The sequence below is a fragment of the Choloepus didactylus genome, chromosome 13 (genome assembly GCF_015220235.1).
Source record: "Choloepus didactylus isolate mChoDid1 chromosome 13, mChoDid1.pri, whole genome shotgun sequence".
Classification (NCBI taxonomy): domain Eukaryota; kingdom Metazoa; phylum Chordata; class Mammalia; order Pilosa; family Megalonychidae; genus Choloepus; species Choloepus didactylus.
The window spans coordinates 8,737,010-8,759,488 of NC_051319.1; the positions used below are offsets into that span (position 1 = coordinate 8,737,010).

A 22,479-nucleotide genomic window follows, 5' to 3' on the forward strand; every position below is an offset into this window, starting at 1 on the left:
TAAAGAGGTTTTTGGAAAGTGAATCTGTGGTGTATATTGCACAATGGTGAGACTAGAGGTAAGGGGACCAAAGGCAAAAACTACTGCAGTGGTACAGAGACAAGGAAACAAGGGCCCCATCTCAGATGATATACTGAGATATAATAATCATGAAATTATCATCTCATTGGGAGTGGAGAAGAAGGGAGAAAAGGTGAGTCTTTGCAGAAGAATTGACCAGAGTTTGTGACTTAAGGTGATAAAGGAATAAAAGATGATTCTGAAATGTTTAAGCCTGGTTTAATAGGAAAATGGAGTACTGCTGATAGAAGTAAAGCAATCAGGAAAGGAAACCAATCATGGAGAGAGGATTATCTTAGAAATGTTAAGGTTGAGGGATATGTCTGGCAGGCAGTTGGAAATTTAGGACTAGAGCTTGGAGAAGATTGGGAAATGCAGTGGTGAGTAAGGGAATTTGCTATAACTGCAAGTAGCATCAGTGAATCATCAGAATTTATTCTCCCCCTATCCAATTCACTATCTTCTTCACTTTTCCCAAACCTGTTCCATCTAGTAGTCTAACCTCCTCCTCTTTGTCAGGATGGATATTAAGAACAGGCTATAGATGCCTGAGAGCCATCTCTAAAATCACCCTGCTCCTTTTCCCATTCAGAAGATCACATGGGCCAATGAACTTTTTATTTAGGAATCAATGTCCTTGTAATATGATGGGAGGGTTCAACATACTTCAGCAGTTGAACACATAGTCAACTGAAAGACCTCCTAGTCCACCCTTCCCTGCTCCTCACATCCACAGCGAGTCTAGGCAGTGCAAAAAAAAACTCCAGATTTTGGGAGATCAGACTAGGAGTGTCCACCAACTACTTTCTATGCATTTGATTGATTCAGTGTGACGAGGTTCCAATATACTCTTACCAGCTTGCTAAAAACATCCTGCTTTTTCATGCTGCTATTCTTTTATATATTCTATTCCTATGGATAACTTCTGATCCTTCTTTAAGACTTATTTCAAACTTAACCACCTCTGTGACACCTTTCCTGACCCTCCCAGGCAGTTATTCCTTTCTCTGTGTTCCTATAATAATCAGTTCAAACGTCTAGTGACACATGTCATATGGTATTTTAACTAGTACACATTCTCCCCCCTCCTCTGAGATGTCTTAGTTTTCTTTGTATCCACAGCACATCATATCATGCCTGGCACACAGTAGGTATTATGAAATGCAAGATAAGTAAATGAAAGAATGAACGAATGATCAAGTGTAGGTCTTCGGTGTCCCTTGATCATTTATTTTAGCTACAATATCAATGATTTATGGTGATCTTTATTTGTATTTTCTTCAATTCTTATTCTATTTTATGCCTATAAAGCTATATAAACCTGAGAATCTGGTAACAAATTCTCAAGTTCTGACACTTTTCTAGTATTTAATAAGAAGTTGTCTTTGTTTATTAATTTTTCATGTATTTTATTGACTTTTTAAATGAAATGTTCATAATTTTTAAATAACTTCTGTAAGGGTATTATAGAACAAAGCAATGTGTCTTAAGCTCCTTTATTTTTAACCTAATAAGCTGTTTTCAAGCAAATCAAAAAATGAACAAATACTTTACAATAATTACTAGAGGTTTTTCTACAATAAAACCACTTTTGTCAGATACTCAGGATCTGGTTCTCTGCTCAAGTTCCTTGAACTCTGTGTGGTCCCTTCCTACTTCTTTAAACAGAACGAAGCCCATCTGTGTGAGCAGGTAGATGAATGAGTGAAATAAAAGAGGCCAGTCTCTCTCCCCACAAATAAATCTCCGAAAATAATAGGATACATATGTGCAAAAGTGGTAAACCACTAATAATATTTAGAACTCCACAATTCCTAGCGGAAATAAAATAATAAAGCAATAAAACATTCAAGGAAAAGAACAAGTGCCATGGTAAAACACTGGCATTAGGACTCAAAACTTGTCTGGAATCCAGGCACTCATGATTTGGTCTACTTACGTGAGGAATTTAGATTGTTTTTATGTCGTGGTCCACTTACAGATAGGCAGACCTGAGAGGATTGGGCATTAAGCTCATGCTGTAATTGTGCAACTATTGAGCACCAAGGCTGAATGCACTGTTCATCAATGGAGATGTTTAACCATTCAAGTCGTAGTTGAATTGGCCTTATGCTTTGGTAGAGGGAGTAAAGGAGTTACAACAATGTCTAGAGGTAATTAAAATTTCACTTAAAATAGTTCAAAATTATAAAACAGGTAAGTTAACGTGTGCTACTTTTGCCTGAGGAAAAGATAAATGAGTGCTACTCTTTAAACACTCACTATCTTGTTTAACACACTACTTCCAAAATAAGATACAGACATTTTCTAGAACCGTCTCTTAACCGTGACTGTAGAAATGAGAACATATACATGCAAATGGTTGTTTCCTTCTAAGTAGTCACCCTGGAAGGCCATCCCATATCAGTGATGCTGTCACTCCCAAAGAAATTTTGAGAACTCTCCTTTTGTAACCAGTTTTTGTCATGCAAGATGACAAATCTTTAGGGATACTTTGGTTTTGCAAAAAAACAAAACAAAACAAAAACAAAAACAAACAAACAAAAAAACTGCTTTACCCAGCTTGTCATCTGCTTTATTCACTATATTTGACCCTCAGTGGCATTTCGGCTATTTCCAAAAAATCAAATCCATCCTCCAAGAATGATGTTTTTCAAATGAGTATGCAATATATATATTTTTTACTTTCCAGAAAGTTTTCAGCATTGGGGCTATCAATTGAAAATACAATAGAATATCATCAGCCTTTTAAATATTGCTTATGAGACACTTGTTGCAAGGACAGGGCTAAATTAATTGCACTTATTAATTATAAGAAAGCAGCCAATGAAAGCCCTTGTCACCAGCAGAAGGTCTCATTAATGGGACACTGACTGATGGGTATTTTACTATTTTTTTAACTTTTTACTTTGAAATAATTATAGACTCTCAAGAAGTTGCAAAAATAGAGTCCCATGTACCCTTCACTCAGCTTCCTCTAATGGTGACATCTTACTTAATTGTAATATCGAAGCCAGGAAATTGATATTGTATGACACTGTTAACTAGATTACAGACCTTATTCAGTTTTCACCATTTTTTACACACATTCATGTACGTGTCTGTGTGTGTGTGTGTGTGTAATTCAGTGCAAGTTTATCCTGTGTATAGATTTGTGTAACCACCACCATAATCAAGATACAGACCATTTCATCACCTCAAAGGAACTCCCTCCTGTTATTCCTGTATATTTGCACTACTCTCCCACTTCTCTGTGCCCTGGCAACCACTGATATGTTTTCTGTCTTTATAGTTTTGTCATTTCAAGAATGTTATATAAATTGAATCAAAGAAGTATGTAACCTTTTGAGACTGACTTTTTTCTCTAAGCCTAATGCCCTTGAGAGCCATCCAGGTTGTTGCATGCATCATTGTTTAACCATTCACCCATTTAAAGAAATGTAGGTTGTTTCCTTTTTTTTTTTTTTTTGGCTATTATAAATAAAGCTGCCTTGAACATTCATGTGTAAGTTTTTCTGTTAACATAAGTTTTCATTTCTCTGGCATAAATGCCCTAGAGTGTGAATGCTGGGTCATGTGATAAATGCATATTCAGTTTTGTAAGAAACTGCCAAAATATTTTCCAGAGCAACTGTACCATATTACATTTACATCAGCAATATATGTAGCCTGAAGTGAGCTTTTGGCCCTTTATGCTGCATGTTGGTAAAGTTGAGTAGGGAACTCATCTTTTTATAATCTTAAATCTAAAAATTAATACATATATAAAATAAGGCTTGGATTTCATACTCAGGAAGAAAGTATGAAGACAAAAGTCATTCTCACTGAATTATAAGGTGTATGGGAATCTCATAATTTCTCCCAAGGCACAATACATGGCTATGCCAAAAAAAATGCTCCTTCCTGGAGAAAGCAAAGCTCTACTAACTGTATTCTCTTGTTTTTATTGGGGGTTAGTGGGTGGCGGAAGGGTTACTAATGATGGGCTACCCTTTTTGCTTCTGGTTGGTCACCCACAGCATGAATTCATGAGAGAGCTGGCTTTGTGGTTGGATTACTGGGAGTGAACAGGACAATCAATTCGGAAGTTTGCTGTGTTCCCTTCATTTCTAGGGAACAGCTTTTTTCCATTTGAAGTTAACTGGTTTGGATGGTGCTCCATAGATGGGACAAAGTTAGGTTAGTTGCAGAATGAACACTTTACTTTCGAACAGAATTCCAAGTGCCCTTGACCTTGCTGTTACATTAAGTACTTCCACATCTGAGGTTGAACAAACTGGATGCAATTTACTTTATCCCTCCATTTTGTGCCATTCTTTGTGAAGGGGCCCAATGTACTTACTGGTAGTATTAGGGCTGACATTAGGGACACAGACTCCAATTACAAAAGGAGCTTGTGGCTTCTGCTCTCTTTACCTTTACCTATAATCGCATCTTATAAATGATGTAACAATTACTAGGGCTTAATTATTTTATTTACTTACCTGTAATCAGAATATTACCTTTGCTGGTTGATAATGAAGTGTTGAGAGCTTTTAACTGGGCAGAGGGGAGGACTTTGTTTTCAATTTCAGACTAAGGTAATTTATGCTTTCCAGTATTTGGCATCCCTTTTTACCTATATAAATTGACTTCCCATTTATATTGTTTTATAAATAAGGAGCTTGAACAAATGAATCTCAGAAACATAATGATGGCTAAAGGAATCCAGAGAAAAACTACATGTGTGCTGTACGATTCTGTTTATGTATAGTTCAAGAACAGGTAAAACTATTCTAGGTGTTAGTGATGAGAAAGTGGTTGGTGGTAGGGTAGGTATTTCTTGGGAAGGGGCATGGAGGAGTTTTCTGAGGTGTTTAAAATTTTCTACAACTTGATCTAAGTTGGTGGCTACACAGGTGCATATCTATGTAAAATTCACCAGGTTATATACTTAGGATTTGCTTACTTTCCTGTACCTACATTATTCTTTAATTAAAATTGAAATTAACAACTGAAATGGAGAAAAATAAGAGATGTGATGACAAAATCACAGACAGAATAGATTTTGGTTTCTCATTTCAAAGTTTCCAGGACTTTTTAAACTTTGCACATTGTAATCTTCCCCAATGCAAGTGAACCACTGTTCTCATCTCTTTCTCCTGCTCTGCCCCTTCTTCCCAGCTTCATAACTAGTTGGATTTATGTTGCAATGTCATGCATATTGTAACTGTTAAGCTAAAATATTGTGAACTAGGGTGTGGAAGCAATAAAACTCTTAAGATCAGTTTAGGCCTTAAAATATCCCTTCACTCACATGACATCTTTCATTCCTTTTTTTTGAAGGATGGATACAAGGAATTTTGCATGCTGTGGGTTGACATTTAGTTAATAGCATCTTTTCCTGAGGTTCCATTTCCTAAATTAACAAGATCAAAAATAGTGACCTGGTGATATTTCTTTGTACATATGATATTTCCTTTTTCCCAGAAAAAAAAAAAAGGAAGATTATGGGGGGAAAAAAGCAGTGGAAATCACTCTTGGTCACCTTTATTTTAGGACAAAGTGCGTTTCAAATTTTTGTTTAAAAAATCAGACCACTCTCACCAACAAAACAAAACAAACCCCCCCCACACACAAATCTATAGTTGCAATATTTATTATTTCTCATTTCTGTCTGTTGCTTCCCTAATATCTTGTGTGTTAGATCCTTCTTACCAAGTCATGAAAAATATAAACCAAAAATATACCTATATGTAAACTATGAGGATCGAATCAACAGTTTGCTTGAGAGATTAAGATAAGTCAGGTTTAACTTCTTAAACCCCTTTGGAGATGAGTTAAGAGGGAAGAAAGAAAGCTAAGAAAAAACAGTAAGAATCTATCTGTCTAGGCACAGAGTAGGAGCTTAATACACATTTCTTTAACAGATAAGACTGGTGAGAAAAAGTAAAAATAACTTATGCAAACCAGAAACTCCTAAACTCCTAGAGCAGAGTGCGTGCGGGACAGTGGATCGGGACGGCATCTGACCCACTTTCCTCTCATTCCCAAATGCTTTACTTGGAAATTCCATACGGGGGGAGGGGAGGAGGGAAGAGCAAGCTATACAGACAGAAGTGAGAAATACCGACGAAGAAAGATGGAGAGAAAAATATGGAGCCTACCGAACGCAAAAGAGTGCTTTCCAGGACAGAAAGAGGGGACTAGCGACCCTTTTTCCACTCCGCTGCCCCCAACGTGTCCGCGAAGCTGTGCTCGCTATTGCGGCTGGCTGGGCTGTCAGCTTGGGATGGGCGGGAAAGCGAGGGCCCGGCAACAGGTGGGGAGGTGGTGGACTGTTGTCTTGGGGGAGGAAATCGGCTGCGCTAAAAGGGCGGAAAGCAGCGGCGGGCAGGACTTGTCTGCGGGGTCCCTGGCACTCTCGCAATCGCCCCAGGCCCCTCTAATTAGAGAGGGGATGCAGGGTGGCATTAGTTCCCAAACGTTTTAATCGAGCTTCTTTTCATTGGCCAGGGGTAAATGTAGCCACTGTTACTCTGTGCTGAATAGGTCGCAAAGGCCCCGCCAGGCCCCCAGCGTGGCCATTCAGGGCTCTTTTCACAACCCCTAAGCGGTTCAGTCGCTGGGCCCAGGGAGACTCCAGAGCGCTTCTAATTAGTGTAATTAGAAAGATCGATTGATAGATAGAAAGAAGACAGAGTTGGGTTAGGAAGATGCTCAGTGCTGCCAATCTCCGATGGGTTGCAGCTTATTCTCTCCGGAAATAAAAGGCCGCAAAGGAGGTTGCAGCCGGGGTCCGCCCTCGCCGAGACTCGGCTCCGGCCGGATCCGCGGGCAGGGCGGTCGCTGACCTTGCGCCTCTCGCGCCGCAGCCGGGTCTCGGCAGCGGGAACCACCCGCTTCCCAGGGAGCGTCTCCAGGCGGTGGCCTCCGGGCTTCGCCGAGCGAGGCAGGCAAGGAGGGCCGCGCGCCCCGGCCACACGCCCACTCCCGCCCCGCGGGACCGCGCGTCCACCCCTTCCTCACCCGGAAAGTAGTCGGGGGGCGCGGTCCTGGCGTCGCGGCGGCCTCACAGAACCGAGCGGTCCTGGCCACCGGCGGAAGGTCGGTGCGGGGCTTCCGCCTCCGGCCGCCACGTGGCTTCCCCCCGGGTCCTGCGCGCCCGCGGCCCTTCGTGTTGTAGGGGCCGCGCCTAATCCCAATGAAGCCGAACCCCCACCACTAAGCAAATAAATTTGGTTTGGGGCAGAGGCCTAATTGCGCGCGGCTGTTGGGTGACGTGTGTGCCATCACCCGTGCTGCCGCGCCTTGGGGTCCCGGGCCGCGCACTCGGAGTCGCAGCGCCCGGATCGGCCCCAGGCCCAGCGCATTCCTGCTCTAGCCGCGGCCGGCGGGAGGCGGAGAAGAGAGCAGCGCGGGTGGCTTCGAGAACAGTGAACCTTTAATTGGACTATAAATCAGACAGGGGTGTGCGGTGGAGTTTGTGCAGGTGTAAAAACAGAGGGGAAAGCCCGGGCTGAGCATCCAAAGCGCCCGGGCAGGTCAGAACCTCCCCCAAACTAACATCTTGATAAGTCCATTGACAAGAAAATAAACAGTGGAGAGAAACAGGGCGGCGGGGATCGCTGTCACCCGCGCGGCCCGCTCTCAGCAGCACAGCGCCAATCTGCTGAGAGTAGGCCGGCAGTTCTTGGGTTGGTAATTTTTTTTTTTTTTTTCGGGGGTGGAGGTGGGATGGAAGAGAAGCAGAATCGTCTCTCTCTCCTTCCTTTCCCTTTCAGCCTTGCTTTCTCGTGGACAAAAGGCCTCGGAATTGATAGACTGTGAAGTCTGGGGAAGGCCACGCTGCCTTGCAGGCCCCTGCGATGTCCGGGACCGTGGGCCAGGTCATTGCGCAGCTTTCGCGCCGCCCGGGCGAGGGAGTAGCGGGTCCCTGCGCTCCCTTCCAGACGCGGCGGCACCAAGAGACTAATCACCCGCTCCCTCTTCATTTCAGGGGCTGACGTTGGAACGCTGCCTTGCCGCTGGCGTAAGGAGGTTACAAACCAAATAGAAAAGGCGATTGGAAATTAATACGGTGCACTGCTTGGGAGTAAAACTCTGTCAAAACCCTATCTAGACGTTGGCACAAGAAGCAAACGGATTCGTAGACAAAGGAAAACAATACAAGTCTCGTTAGATCATTTTTCTGGACATTGTTTAAGGTCTGAAAGGGACCAAATCGTTTCAAAATGTTGCCAGTAAAAATTATTCTATGTGAAATGCAACTAATCCTTTTAGGTTCCTGTCAACTGTTTCCACGAGAGGAATCCGATTTTTCAAATCAAAGATCCAAAAGTCTTTGGGGAGAGATTTATTGCATGCCAGAGCTTTAGTTACAGAATAGAGTTACAATAACAACCCGCACCCACCAACTCCCTAAAATAAGGGATACATCCCATCCCACATAATTCTAAAGACGTGTAGGAGACCGTTTGCTGGACTCCTGCTATTTTAGCAGATGGGGCAGGGTGGAGGTTGGGGGAGGCGAAACATGAGAGAAAGGGAGGAAGGCAAAGAAATATGAAATCCTAAAATAGAAAAACAACACAGAGTGTCTTGACATTCTGTTTTTGTCTTCTGTGCCGCTAACTGCTTTTGAAGAAGAAAACAAGACCCAAACTTCGTGATTCACCCTCAGCTCCTTGGCGATGACAACTTAAAAGTGAGGTTAATGCTTGAATTGAATGCAGAAAAACTTTTGGGTGCGTATTCACCCTCAGTGGTCCAAAATCTGGACTCTGACTGAGTTTGTATATTGAAGATGCACCTACCAATTTCTGCATTTCTTTAAATGTCTATAAAAAGACTGCGAGGAAAATGTGTTGTGCTTTACATTTTAATTTTCTTTGATTTGTAATAAAATGCTGAAGTATGGAAAAACTCGAGTCTTTCTATTTAACTCTTCACAACCCTATGTGAATATAAACTCATTCTGTTCACAATAAAATACCAGTATTTTGTCACCGGCCTGATCACAAACTACCCCCACCCCCTTTTCAGTTCTGGCAGTCGGAATAAAGATATGAATTATAAGGGAAAAACCTTAAAATTTGGGGAGGAAACTCAAATTCCGAGTTGTCTGCATTGGAGGAGTTTGCCACTGACTTATCTGCATACCACGTAAGCATTGAGGTGCTTTTGGCATTTTGTGAGTAAACCTGCCACACCAGAAAGATGTTGTCAAGGAACAGCCAACTTCAGTTTAGTTTACATACTAGGGAGACTTTTGGTAATGAAAAATGACTCTTTAATGAAGAAGTGAACAAATTATCTTTTTGGCCTCCCTCCCCCCATCGTTTGCTGCTAAAATGATCTGCTCCTCTTGCTCCACGAGCTTGTGCTTATGTTACCAAGCAGCCTGATGGCGGGAATTCTTTAATCTGTTTCCTATATATTTAAAGTGTGAATAACAGGATTTGCAATATAGCAGGTGCTCAATAAATTCTACAGACAAATCCCAGTTTTCATAGTTTAAGGGTTAAAGAGATGATCAGATTAGCAAGTAGAGGGAAGAAGTAGAGCAAAGACTAGAAGAGTGGATTTTAAATGCCACTGGCTTGTTTATTTTAGAAGGGAGAGGAAGCTTTCTGTTCAAATACACATCTGACTGAAGAGAAGAACACACAGTGCCATCTCCTTTCTCCTCATTATTTCTAGAAAAGGTTAAGTAACAGTTTATTTCATAAATAGGGTGGGAATTTTGAAGAAAGACTGAGTTTTTAATATGGCCAAATATTTCTCTTAACGAATTTAAGGATTTAGGTATGCTTCTATGTTTAGAAGTTTTTCTTTTTCTTTTTTTCTTTTTTTCCTGGAAGAATAAGGATTTGGGAAAGAAGACACAAAAGTATTATCATTCTTCACATTTGAATAGGTTTTATGTTTTCCAAAGCATTTTCACATAAATTTCCTTATTGGCGTCTCATAACCGCCCCCCACCCCAAATCTATAAATAAGTGTGTAAACTGATCTAACATTTAACTTCAACCTAGTCTTCTTTATTCTCTTGCAGGCTTTAGATGCTTTTTGGTTTGTGAACTTTTTCTTTCCATAGTCAATCATCTAACAACATAATCTTGTCACAGTCATTTTCATATATTATGAAACACTCTACATAAAAATAGAAAAAATAGAGAACCAAGTTACATTTCATTTGTAATAATCCTTCATTGTAGACTTTTAAGAAGATGTTTTGCTTCCTATTACTTGCTGAAAATATCTGCCCTTTAGTTATATTAACAAGAGTTCCCAGGCAAGGGTGTGCGAAGAAGCTTCTGCCTTCTGCTGTAATTAATCTCTGCTATCTCTCCTCTTTTTCTTTGCCAGTCTGTTATTGATCAGTAGTTGCTAGTGAGAGAGAATCCTTGGTCTGTGTCTGGCTCCCTTTGGTATAGAGAGACCCAGGCAAGGCCCCACAGCCTCAGATCCACCCTGTATCCCAGGCGTGCCTGCTCCTCTCCTGGTGCTCAGCAACTCTGTGGGCTTACGTGTGCATTTCATACAGACTAGATATATTACCCTTAGCAGGAGCATCCTACACATAAGGAAACACCCTAACTTGGAAACTAAAGTCACTCTTACTTTATGAGTTAGAAAAATTTTCATTTCAAACCTGATTCAAATTCAGAATTTGGATTTTCCATTTCCAAATAAAGCTTCAGATATTAATTGGCTGCTTTTCTTTTCAAATAGGTTTTTGTTGTTCTTTTAATGTCTAGAATTTAAAAGAAAAAAATTCTAATTAAAAACAAAACCACTTTTCTCTAGAAAATCAGTGTTATCTTGCATTAACCACTATCCCTTGAAAAGATCACCATCCTTTGCAGGCTTTGCCCACAATTAATCAGGTGCAATCCCCGTACCAATGCTAGCACACAAGTCTTCCTACCAGACAAAGCAGTGGCCCTAGCCCCTGCCTGATGAAGCTGGGCTTCAATGAGGCTTCCAGGTGGCTGGTGGTGACAGGCAAGGATGGGCTAGCAGGTGGTCTGGAATTCTCTCTTCCCCGAAAGCATTTTAGGGAGATCTTTGGCAAAGCCGGTCAGAACTCCAAATGGGATCGCCACTTGGAAGGCTCCTGTGCAATCAATGGATTAATTGTGCAGAGGCTACCAGGACTGACCCAAGTCACATGTCACCATCATATGCAGCTGTACAAAGACAGTCAAAACTGGGAGTGTATCTGGGGCAAGGGAAGATATATCATCAGAAAAATGTTTTGCTTTCTCATTAAATGATCAGTCAGTTGATTTGACTTCTTTCATACTCTTCCCTTTTACACAAGGGAGGATGTGTCTTTAAGGCTAGTTGTAAAGATGTGCTCAGCAGTTTAGCAAAAAAGTTCTAAACTGGGAGATCTTGACCACTAAGAAATCAGCCAGGGAAACTGTAAATAGCACAAAGGTGAGCTGTGAGAGTGTGTAATCTTTTAAAGACCGCTGATGGGGAGGAAAAAAAAAAAGGGAAGAGGATGCCAGGAGACGATCATGTAAAATTAGGTTGAGGAAGTTGAGACATCTGACATAATTAGCTCTTGGACTCCAAATGCATGTGAACCAAGGGGCTGAGGTATCTCTGGAAAGACCTGGGTGGAGATAGGAGGGAGAAAGGTCTTACAAGAATGCAAAAAAGTGTAAGAAATAAATGACTCTTCTACACAGTGACCTCTAAGGCAACTACCCTGCCACAGTGGGTGTTTAATAAATCACAATGATGGTAACAAAGTGGCAGTGTAGTGTAATGGAAATATAATGGGATTTAAATGCTGAAGTCCCAGTAGCTGTAACCTTGGGCAAGTCACTTAATCTCTTTTGAACCTTGATACCATTATTTGTAAAACTGGGTTAATCCTAATTTTTGTTCTTGCTATTTCACAACACATTTGAGAGAAATATTAGTGAAAGTCCTTTTTAAAAGTTAGTGTATGGTGAGGGTAGTGATTGAATAGGCAGGAAAAAGGGTTTCTGGGGTGTTGCTGCTTCTTGATCTGGGTGGCTGGTTACGTGGATGAGTTCACTTTGTGAAAGTTCGAGATTTGTACACTTTTCTCTAAGTATATTATTTGCCCATAAAAGGCTTACTTTAAAAAGTTAGAGTAGCTCAAAATAGTTTTTAAAGTTAGAATGATGATAATGACAAGGAAATTACAAATATGGGTCAGAAGCTTTATCCTCATGCCTCTTCTTAGCCAACCTATCACACTCAGAGGACTCAAAATGGAATCGATGATAATTATGTTATTTTCTCAATGTATTTCCTGCTTGTTACTGAATAGCATTTTCCTGGTAAAGAAACAGAAAGTATGAACCAGGGAGTTTCCTGCATGCCAGAGAGGTCAACAATAAAATGAAAGGAGCCCCAAGCTGTTCACATCAAGGGAAAGATGTGATTAGAGAGTTGTGACATGAAAAAAGTTATCTGAAAGGTGAATTCGGTTGGGAAAGTATAAGCCCCAAAGAGTCCTGAACAGCTGGTCATGATCAGAATCCCCATCTTTCTGTCAAATGTAATCACATCCGAGTTGGCAGGATATTTATTGCTAAAGTTGAAGGGCCAGATTTTACACTAAACATATTTACACATTTGCATTCGTGGCCCTATAAACACATCACGTTTCACTGGCCATGACATCAAACACATTTACCCACAAAAAGCATATGCCTAATTACAAAATCATAGGGGAGAAGGGAAGCAAGTGGCAACTGATGAGCAATGAGCATGCATGCGTGTGTGTGTGTATATGTGTGACCCAGCTGCACCACCAGGAAACTGGCAAGAATGGACAATGCTGGACCACTCCACTTGTCATCTGCCCATCAGGCCTGTTCTTGTCTGGTTCAGTTCTAAAGGGGGAGGGGACTCCTGGCATTCCATTTAGACCTGTGGTTACCGGCTCTAGAGAAGCCAGAGAAACTATGGCAGTTCATGGGCAGATTTCTGATTTGGCTTGAGTTTGATGCTGATATGACCTTCAAGTTGCCCCAAAATGACTTTTCTAAATTAGTAATAAAAATAGGTGTGAGCAAAATGTGTAGCCAGCAGAGAATTTTTGAACTAGAGTCCTTGATTCCTGGCTTTTGAGTAGTCAGATCAGATCCCAACCCATCAACAGCAGTTGTAATAACACTGTTAGCTGCTCCAAGCTTCATCCTCAGTCAGGCAAGGAAATCAGAACCACCAGGGCCAAAAAGAGAAAAACAAAACACACACAGCCTCAACCACTGGCCTCAGACAGCCTTTAATAAATGACACAGACTGGTATTCCATCGAAATAATCACCTTCTATCAGAATAACCACCTACCCCAGCTCTCTCAGAGGACAGGCAAAAGGAAGAAACGGTGGGTTTAAAAAAAAAAAAAAACTGTAAAAGGCAGAAGACTTTTTCTGAGATGGATGCTTACTATTTTCACTGTGAGAATTTTTATAATAATACACCCAAAATTCCAGTTCCATCAGCAGAAAGTTTGGGCAGGAAAGGGCCGCTGAGTAGGGGAAAGAGAAGAAGAGATGGGCAAACACATAGATGGCTAAGGGTGTAAAATTTAGGAAAGGTCCTCACACATTTTTCCTCCTTCCCTTTTTCTTTTTCTTGTCTGTTATTTAAACGGAAAGGAAATGGCTCTTAAATAAGTGCATGGGATAGCGATGGGGACCGAGAGGAAACAGGTTGTTGAGTAGAAGGGCTAGCTTCTTATTTTAAAGAAATAAAATAATTATCCAATAGAGATAAAAGAAATCAACCAAGAAGCGATCTAAGGGTCGTGACACCATGTGTGGTACAAGGAGCAATTCAATCCATAAGGGCTTCATTACCCCAGCAATAGATAACATTTGGCTAAATCTAGCTGCAGATTAAATCTCCACAGCACAACAGAGCTGTGAACGGAGAGGCTCCTTTTTGTGTGGTCCTCCTCGGAGAACTGCCTGAACCATTAGTCCCAATATATCCCTCTCCCTATTAACTGCAATTCTCTCCGGACTGCGTTTCGGTCATTTGTCTCGAGGCTCTACAGGGGCGTTTGATGAGCAGAGAAACAAGGAGAAGGGGAGAAAAACGTCGGGTTAATGAGTTGTAGCAAATCCACACTTTGTAGTTGGGAGGAGGAGAGCTGGTGGCCAATGTTTGTCCAACTGGTTTATTTTTCGAGACCCAGCCTATTGGGAAAGGCTTGTTCAAGCAGGTTTGGTCCCTACAAACACACAAACATCCTTCTGTTGGCCTTCAAAGAAAAAGGGACCAGCGCTGGATTTGCATGCGAATGAGGAGCCCCGGGAGGAGACGTCCTCGCCCATCAAAGGTCGCGGTAACCCGGCGGCCTTTGTTCCAGCACCTGCTCGCCCGCCCGGCCTGACGGCGCGCGTCCCGCAGTCACGGCGCGCGGGTTCCACTGCCCCTGACCCGTACTCTCGCAGACCACACCCTCACCCTCACCTAGCAGCCCACGACTCATACCTCTCACAGTGCCACAGCCCTCGCCTAGGTCCACATGCAAACCCCACCTGCCCCACGGTCCTCGCTTTGCAGCCCTGTAGCTCATCCATCCTCCCGCCCTCGCCCGCAGAGCCAGCAAAGCCGTTGGCGGAACCCCAAACCTGGAGGGTGGGAAACTGAACCCGCAGGAATAAAAAATCGCGACTGAGGTGGGTCGGGTTTGCTTTTTCATATGATTCAGGGGCTCACAATGCCCTCTCTCTACCTTTAAAAGGGGCTCGCGGTATCTCTAGCGGGTGCGAGTGAAGTGGGACCCCCCAACTCCGGGGTCCTGAGTGAGACCACCGCTGAATAGCCCAGTGTCTCCTTGCCATTCTCTTAAAAGCACTGACAACCTGGGAGGCGGAGCGCTTTTTAAAGATGCGGGAATCTGCACTGAGAGAGGGATCAGCCGGGATTCCCTGCTTTCCAGACATACACGGCGTGATGCGAAAAAAAAAATTATACACGGTTTTGTTCTTCCGTGCTCTCTTCGTAATTACTTTCAGATCTAAATTTCAGATCCGTGAATTAAAGAAGCCTGCGAGACGCGCCAGCAGTGTCTTCGCCGATAGGGTTCCGTCTGCTAACACCTTTCCAACCCGCGCGACGTGGGATCCGGGCGTTTTCTATCCATTCCAAGGTCTCCCCTCTTTCAGCCGGGCTAGAGTAAAAATAACTTTTGCACATAAGTTTCTAGTCTTAATGTATTTCAATTTGTATCTATATATGGTGATATACTGGTGAGTTTAAGGATACATGTGTTTACTTTAAACTGTTATTCAACCTCTTCAAAACTTTCCATAGGGAAAAAACCACAATACTTCACTTTGAGTCTGTGAGTCGGTTTTTCCTTTCTAAGAAGGGATGAGAGGACAGGGAATCATCAAGAGTGACTGTCAGTGCAAAACATTGGCCTACAATGCAGACTTCATTAAAGCACTAGGTTAAATCTGCAAATCTTCAGATACATGCCTGCTTAGATTTTTAAAGAATCTGAATATAGATTTAACTTCGCTGCAGTCAACTGATACTAAGCATTTAAATTATGTATTAGATATGCTTCGGTTTTATTTAGAGTTCACCATATCATCTGTAGTCATTCAAACTAGTCTTGGATATTTTTCAATGAACTGGAAATTGTCTTCAATAACGAGTTAATGAAAACACTTAAAATCTGAAAACAGATATCTTAAATCACTATATTGTAGAAATATAATTAGTTCAATAAACATGACATATTTTCATTTTTATTCTATCTAGTCTATTGTTAAACTGCAGATTTCTTTTACCTGCCCTATGTTTCTCGTTTAAGCTAGAATTTCACTAAGATTGCTTTTAAGATAAAATTTCTCTATGCAATAACTACAATTTCTTCTGTTTCAAAAAAAGGTAATTTAAATACTAGGACTTTCAAATATGACTTCTTTGTACATGCAAATATCAAAACTGCTGATTACTTCTGTTATACTTATTAAATCAAAAATTGCCTATTTGCACCTTTTGCTTCCATTACAATATAGTACTATGTTGTAGAGTCTTCTATAAAATTACAAAAATAGACGACATTGTGCTAAAAAGTGAGTAGAGAGTAAACGAAGTGGGAAACTCAAAAATAAAGTTTCTATAAAATTCTTAGAGTAACTGTGATTTTAATTTTAAATAGCCTCACACTCCAGAAGGGAATAGAATATGATTTGAAAATATATACCCAAGTATATTTGTAGTCATTTAAAAATAATTTCTGACCTCCTGCAACAGTTTAGTCTTAGCAAGTTTAAATGAAAAATCATGGCATTATACACTTGGTAAATTCTCTTTGAAAATAATATTTAAGTCTGTTCTACACTGGGTTCCTATTTTACCTCATATAAAAGCTTTTTTTTTTTTTTTTTTTCCAGAAAAGAAAATCAAGGGGAAGACTGAAGCCAATTATTCTGGTAGATTTTCTTTGAAAATTAAGCACTTTATTTCTGAAAAAGTGTAAAAATCTTACATTAGAATAGTACAATAATAATTGCCTGTAAATTTTACAATACTCCTTGTAAAGAATATGAAGTAAGTACAAAATAAAAATTCCGCATATCTATTATGATACAAAACACAGGTTAAAATAAGAAATGATAATTTTGACTTTTTCCTTTTGTAAACATGTTAATCATTTTTTTCCTTTTCATAAAAAAGTACACCAGATACGTGTCCTCAAATAAAAAAGTATTGCCTCGATGACATTCTTCGGGACCTTTATTATTTTTGTATTATCCTTCTTTTGAACATTATTGATTTTTTAACGCCTGGACCTGAGAATCTATACCTCAAAAAGGCTTAGTTTTAAAAAAATTTTCCCCAAAAGTCAAGGAAGCAACCCCCACAAGCACCCTCCTCCTCCCCACGCCGGGTCGGGGGTCTGCAACATAGAGCAACTTTGCATAAATAAAGGGACCCGCAGAGCCGAAAAGCGCGCCCCAGCCGTAGCCAAACAGTCTCGTCTAAGAATCCGAAGCGACGAAAATGGGGGCGCAAGATCGGGAGGGGTCGCGCCGGGAGGAGCGAACAAAACACCCAACCACCAAGATGACAAAAGGAGCCGGCGTTCCTACCTTCTCTTTCTCAAGCGCGCTAACATAGCGTTATTAACAATTTGAAATCCTAGCAGTAAAGTTTTCCACACTGGACAGGGCAGTCCCTTGGTGCAGAGTCCCCAGGGCGGCCGACGAGGAGACTGAGGAGGCGGCGGCGGCCGCGGCGGCCACGAGGGAGCGGGTGAGCGCGGCGGCCGGACCCACGGCTGCCTGGGCCGCGCAGCCAACGCCGCCGGATCCCGGCGCGGGCGCGGGCGGCGCAGCCACCGGGGGAGGAGAGGCCGAGGCGGCGGCGGCCGCCTGCGCAGCGGCAGCGGCGGCGGCGGCCGGGCCCAGGCTGCCCCCGATGATGCTTTCGATGGAGAAGGGCGAGCGCGCCAGCGCCGAGGCACCCGGGCCGCCCGCCTTGGTCGCCGAGGCCTGCAGCGGGCCGGGCAGAGCGGCGCCGAGAGGGTGAGGCCGGTAGCCGAAGGCGGTCCGGGCCAGCTCCGCAGCCGCGCCGTGAGGCGGCGGGGGCGGCGGGGGTGGCGGCGGCGGCGGCGGCGAATGCGGATGGAAGGCGGCGGCGGCGGCGGCGGCGGCGGCAGCGGCGAAGAGGGCCGAGGGCGGCGCGTAGGGCGGCAGCTGCAGGCCGTAGCCGCAGCCGTAAGGGCCGTAGCCGTAGGCATGCGGAGGCTGCGGCGGCGCGGGCGGGAAAAGCGCGGCGGCGCTAGCCGAGTCGCCCGCGCCCCCGGCGCCGCGCAGCAGTAGCGACTCTGCGGCCGCGGCGTTGGGCGGGAGCAGCGGCTGCCGCTTGAAACGCTTCCTCCGCCGCAGGAAGCTGCCGTTGTCGAACATGTCGGCGGACTCGGGGTCGAGCGTCCAGTAGTTGCCCTTGCCCGGGTTGCCCGGCTCGCGGGGGATCTTGACGAAGCAGTCGTTGAGGGAGAGGTTGTGGCGGATGCTGTTCTGCCAGGCGGGGAACTTCTCCCGGTAGTAGGGGAAGCGGCCGCTGATGAACTCGCAGATCTCGCTCAGCGTCAGCCGCTTCTTCGGGCTCTGCAGGATGGCCATGGTGATGAGCGCGATGTAAGAGTAGGGCGGCTTCACCAGCGGGTTCTTGGCCCCGCCGCCCGCGCTGCCGCTGCCGCCGCTGCCCGCGCCCGCGCTGCCGCCCCCGGCCCCCGCCGTTGGGGCCGGGTCTGGGGGCTCCCGGGAGCCCCCTGCCCTCGGGGCCAGCAGGATGTCATCGTCGTCCTCCTCCTCCTCCAGATCCTCCAGCTCGTCCTCCCCGGCGTACGAGCGCCTCCGGCGTCGCCGCTGCTGCTCCGGGATGGCCAGCCGGGGCCCGCTGCCGCCGCCCTCGTCGTCGTCGTCCTCTTCCTCCTCGTCGTCGTCTTCTTCGCCCTCCCCCACCACGTCGATGTCTGTCTCCTCCGCGAGGCCGGAGGCATCGGACATCTCCGCGCTCAGGGTCATAGCTGTGGCGCGGCGGCGGCGGCGGCGGCGTTGGCGGGGCGCCGCATAGGGACGCCGGGCTCCCGGCTTCTGTCGCTCCCCAGCCCAAGTCCCGGGCGGGAGACCCGACCCGGGGGCGCCACGCTGGGGGCGCCGCCGCTGCGGGAGCTGCGCGGGGACTGCCGGTCGCGGGCGGGGGCTCCAGCTGCGACTTTGTAACTCCTGCGCCGCCGCGGCAGCCGCTCAGTCTCTGCGCTGCCCTTCGCTCCGCGCGCGCGCCGGGATGGGGCGGAGGACTTGACCTTCCCCTCTTCGAGCGCCCCTCGCCTGGTCAACGGAGGGGTATGTGTGGAGGGGTGAGCGAGTCAGGTCGTCCTGCGCCCGGAAGGGTGCGGGTTGGGTGAGAGTCTAGAGACAGAGCTCGGCGAGACCGGGGCTGAGTCCAGGAGAGGGCGGGCCTTTCCTGGGCTTATAGCTGAAGGGGCCTGTCACATGGTGTACACGTCAGAGCGCTGCCGAGGGAAGGGAAAGAAAGCGTAGGAAGTCAGCCCTGCTCTGGAGAGAAAGTTCACCCGTAGGAGGGGGCAGCAACTGAGAAGTGCGGGTAGGAGAGGACGCCACCATTCCTTGTCAAAGGGACTGAGACCAGAATATACGCGCTGACCCGCGGTGGTCTGCACTGAGGGCTGCAACACTAGTCGGTTCCAGCGTACTTCTCCTAAATTAGCCCTCCAGTCCTAACCTCAGAATCACTCCGTGTCTCAAGGGCCCAAAGGAGCCATCCAGCCGGGGTACAAATGCCCCCATCCTCTGAGGCGGTCTGAAGAGAACGTCCCCAACCCCTCGGTTTAAGCACAATAATAATTGTTTATTGACCCTTTAACCCGTCCTCCTTCGGTTCTTTTCTAAAGACGTTTGTTTTCTGCCATCTGTTAATAAACATGCTGTTAGGCTCGCGCTTTAGTCACTTATCCGCAATTGAATACCCTAGAGATTTGACAGCTAAACTGAGCCGCTTTAATGAGAAGATCTGACAAATTCCACGGGAATAAAGAAAAAAGTAATAGTTGAATGCGGAGACGAAATACGAATTTTGGTGAAAACCGAAAAACAAAAAATTGCAACTAGGAACGACTCAGAAAATTCTTTCTTGAAAGAATTCACAGTGGGGATAAGAGACTCGATGGAGGGCTAGGAACATTCTAATCAGTACTTCACAATAATCTCAAAAGATTTAAATTACTATAACATTGCTCATATCTCTACTCAGGTGGGCTCAATACAAACTATAATGATAAATAAAAACTCTAAGATCAGCTTTTTAAAATGTGTTTTTGGAAGATCCACTAAATATTTCCTATAGCCAGTGGTGGAAAGAAACGAAATAATTTAAAAATAAGATTAAAGTACCTTTCAATTCAATTTTCTTTTTCAGATGACAAGGTAGTGAAAATAACTCAAATACGAGGCTCTTTTATTTTAAGTACACCTATCTTTTTCAAGAACTTAAATTATTTATTTCAGGTAGTGAAAAATCTTAATAGTTTGTGGAATTCACACTAATATAGTCATGCCTTCTGGACTTTGGCATTTTCTAAAACTCTTCCATTTCCTAGTGGAGCCCTTGCCCCCACAGTTTAGCTTTCTGCTTAAAATGACCATATGAAAGAACTGAGAATACAAATGAAATGGTTTTCTGTAGGAACAATCTTCAGCTGCCCTGTGTATATCATTTTATCGACCAAGTGCATTTCACTATTTGAAACGTTTCGTTACTTCCGTTATCAGTGACATAACCTAAAAATAAACTGTTCCTTCATCTAAGACTTCTTTTAAAATAGGGTTTTTGTTGCTGAGGGCGGCTGCCACCAGTTACATTTACAAATGACCCGTAAAGTCGATCGTAGATCTTTGAAAGATCTATGAGAACGCCTCAATGTTCTAAATAAATTATTTTTCATTGACTCTCCTTTGATATATAGCCGAGCTATTTAATTATTGTAATGGGCTTAGCATTAACCTGAGCCAACATTAATCAGCGCTATTAATCAGGCATCACATTGCTTTGTTGATGTAGCCAGGAGTCCTTACCAAGAAGTTCACCTTTTACATTCGAAAGTTTACGTTTTAAGTCCTCACTCGATATCAAAATAAACACCAAGATTTCACAAGACTGAGAGTTGGTGTGAGCTGTAGTATTTAAAGATGAATCGGTGAGGGAGGATTTGTTCGCAGACCATTAGCTACTTTAGATGATCAGTTACAGCCGTCATTCGGTTCAGGGTTACCACTGCCCCGAACTCCTGGCCAAGAAGAGCGAGGAGTTGGGCTTTGCGTTCCGTTTGTAATTTTGTCCGCAGGTCCCTCCCCAAGGGGTTAAAGGGCTTTTCCTGGAAACGTTTGAAAAACGTGGCAAATTATCTTCTGGCCACTCAGAGGAAAGTGTTGGGATTTACTGAAGGTCAGAGCGGAAGGTCAACCCAGAAGGACCCATGCAGGGGCGGAGAGTGTTAGCGGAGGTTTGGGCGACCTTCACTAAAGCCTCACATTTGGGCATTCCACTTGCTTTGTTTGCTTTAGTTAAGCTATATATGCGTATGCAACCTTTAGCTCTGCGCTCGCTCGTGAATTTCCCAAGCGCAGAAACTGAAGCGTTTTACTTTCCGCGCGTACTTTCTTACACTTTACTCCCCCAAGCCCCAGTTTCTTCCCTCCCTAACCTGCTCCTTGTTCTTGGCTGTGGCTGGAAAGCCTTACACACACGTGCACACACACACGCGCGCACGCACACACACCAGCTGGTACAAGCAACGAGAAACCTTTCCCGGAGGCGACCCGGGGACGCGACGCGGGACTTCCTCCCGCACGCCCCGCTCGCTTGGACGCGGGAAGTCGCGGGGCTCGGTGCCTTGGCCCGCGGTGCCGAGAGGAGCCCGCGTGGGGAAAGGCTGCCCCCTGGCGGCTACGCGGGGCCGTGTTGGCCCCAGCACCCGGGGACTTAGCCCGGACCAGGGACTCTTAGGCAGGGGGAGTTTTGCGAGTGTAGCCAACCGGAGCCGGCTCCGGTTTCCTTTCCACTGGGCTTCCAGAGGCCAAGCTTTTTCTTTCTTGAGGCCCCAGCTCTCTTTCTCCCCCGGCGACCCGGCGGGCGCGGAGGCAAGTTGAGGCTTTATTCCTGCGGGCGGTTGGGACGCTCCAGGAGGCGGCCGAGCCCCACAGTCGGCTGTCGGGGATTTCCCGCCGCGGGGTAGGAGGAGGAGGCAGCGTGCCGCTCAAGAGGCGTCGCCTCCGCCCTATCCTCGGGATTCAGACCCAGAGCGCCGCAGGCCCCTCCTTCGGTGGGCGAAGGCTGGCAGAGAACTGGCGGCGTAACCCCCGGAGCAGAAACCTGGGCTACACCTTTCCCGGCCATTTGCGCATTCCATGAGTTTACCCATGAAGCTGAACACGAACGTGTTTTCAAACCCTGCGGACAACTGGGGTCGCGTCCCTCCTTCGAGGGGTCATTCTACAAGCCTGGGACTCTGGGCTCTATAGAGAGAAAGAATAAAAACGGGAGTCCCCTGATCTGAGGGCGCGCAGTCTCTTGGGGGAACCAAATAAATAGGTGGTTATTGTGGGCTACGCAAAGTGCTTGTTGCGTCCCCTAGCCCGAAGTGAGGGACGTCTCTAAGTCGCTGCTATACTTTCATTAGCCTCCGTCCTTTCTTGTGGTTGTATGTATTTCCCTCCTCTTAACTCAAGCATCTGGAGGAAAACAAACAACAAACAAACAAAAAACTGAGCTCTGTTCGTTTCTGAACTTCCACTTACCTAGCTATTTGTAACAATCTGCACACAGTAGGCACTCAATAAATGTTTAATATATTCATTTTCCTACGCCTTTTCACCTCAGAAATCCTTGA

At 45.0% G+C, this 22,479-nt stretch overlaps 1 protein-coding gene across 1 annotated transcript; it reads right to left on the reverse strand.

Moving 5' to 3' along the window:
* Window positions 1–16,580: 16,580 nt before the first annotated feature.
* FOXD1 (forkhead box D1) lies at window positions 16,581–18,993 on the reverse strand. The gene has a single exon (XM_037801710.1). It carries the CDS (start codon window positions 18,593–18,595, stop codon window positions 17,189–17,191), a length of 1,407 nt encoding a protein of 468 aa, XP_037657638.1. The 5' UTR covers window positions 18,596–18,993; the 3' UTR covers window positions 16,581–17,188.
* Between the last annotated feature and the right edge of the window lie 3,486 nt (window positions 18,994–22,479).

Bases quoted from the DNA above. Each gene is read 5' to 3' on its own strand.
- FOXD1 (XM_037801710.1), bottom strand. From the start codon at position 18,595: ATGACCCTGAGCGCGGAGATGTCCGATGCCTCCGGCCTCGCGGAGGAG.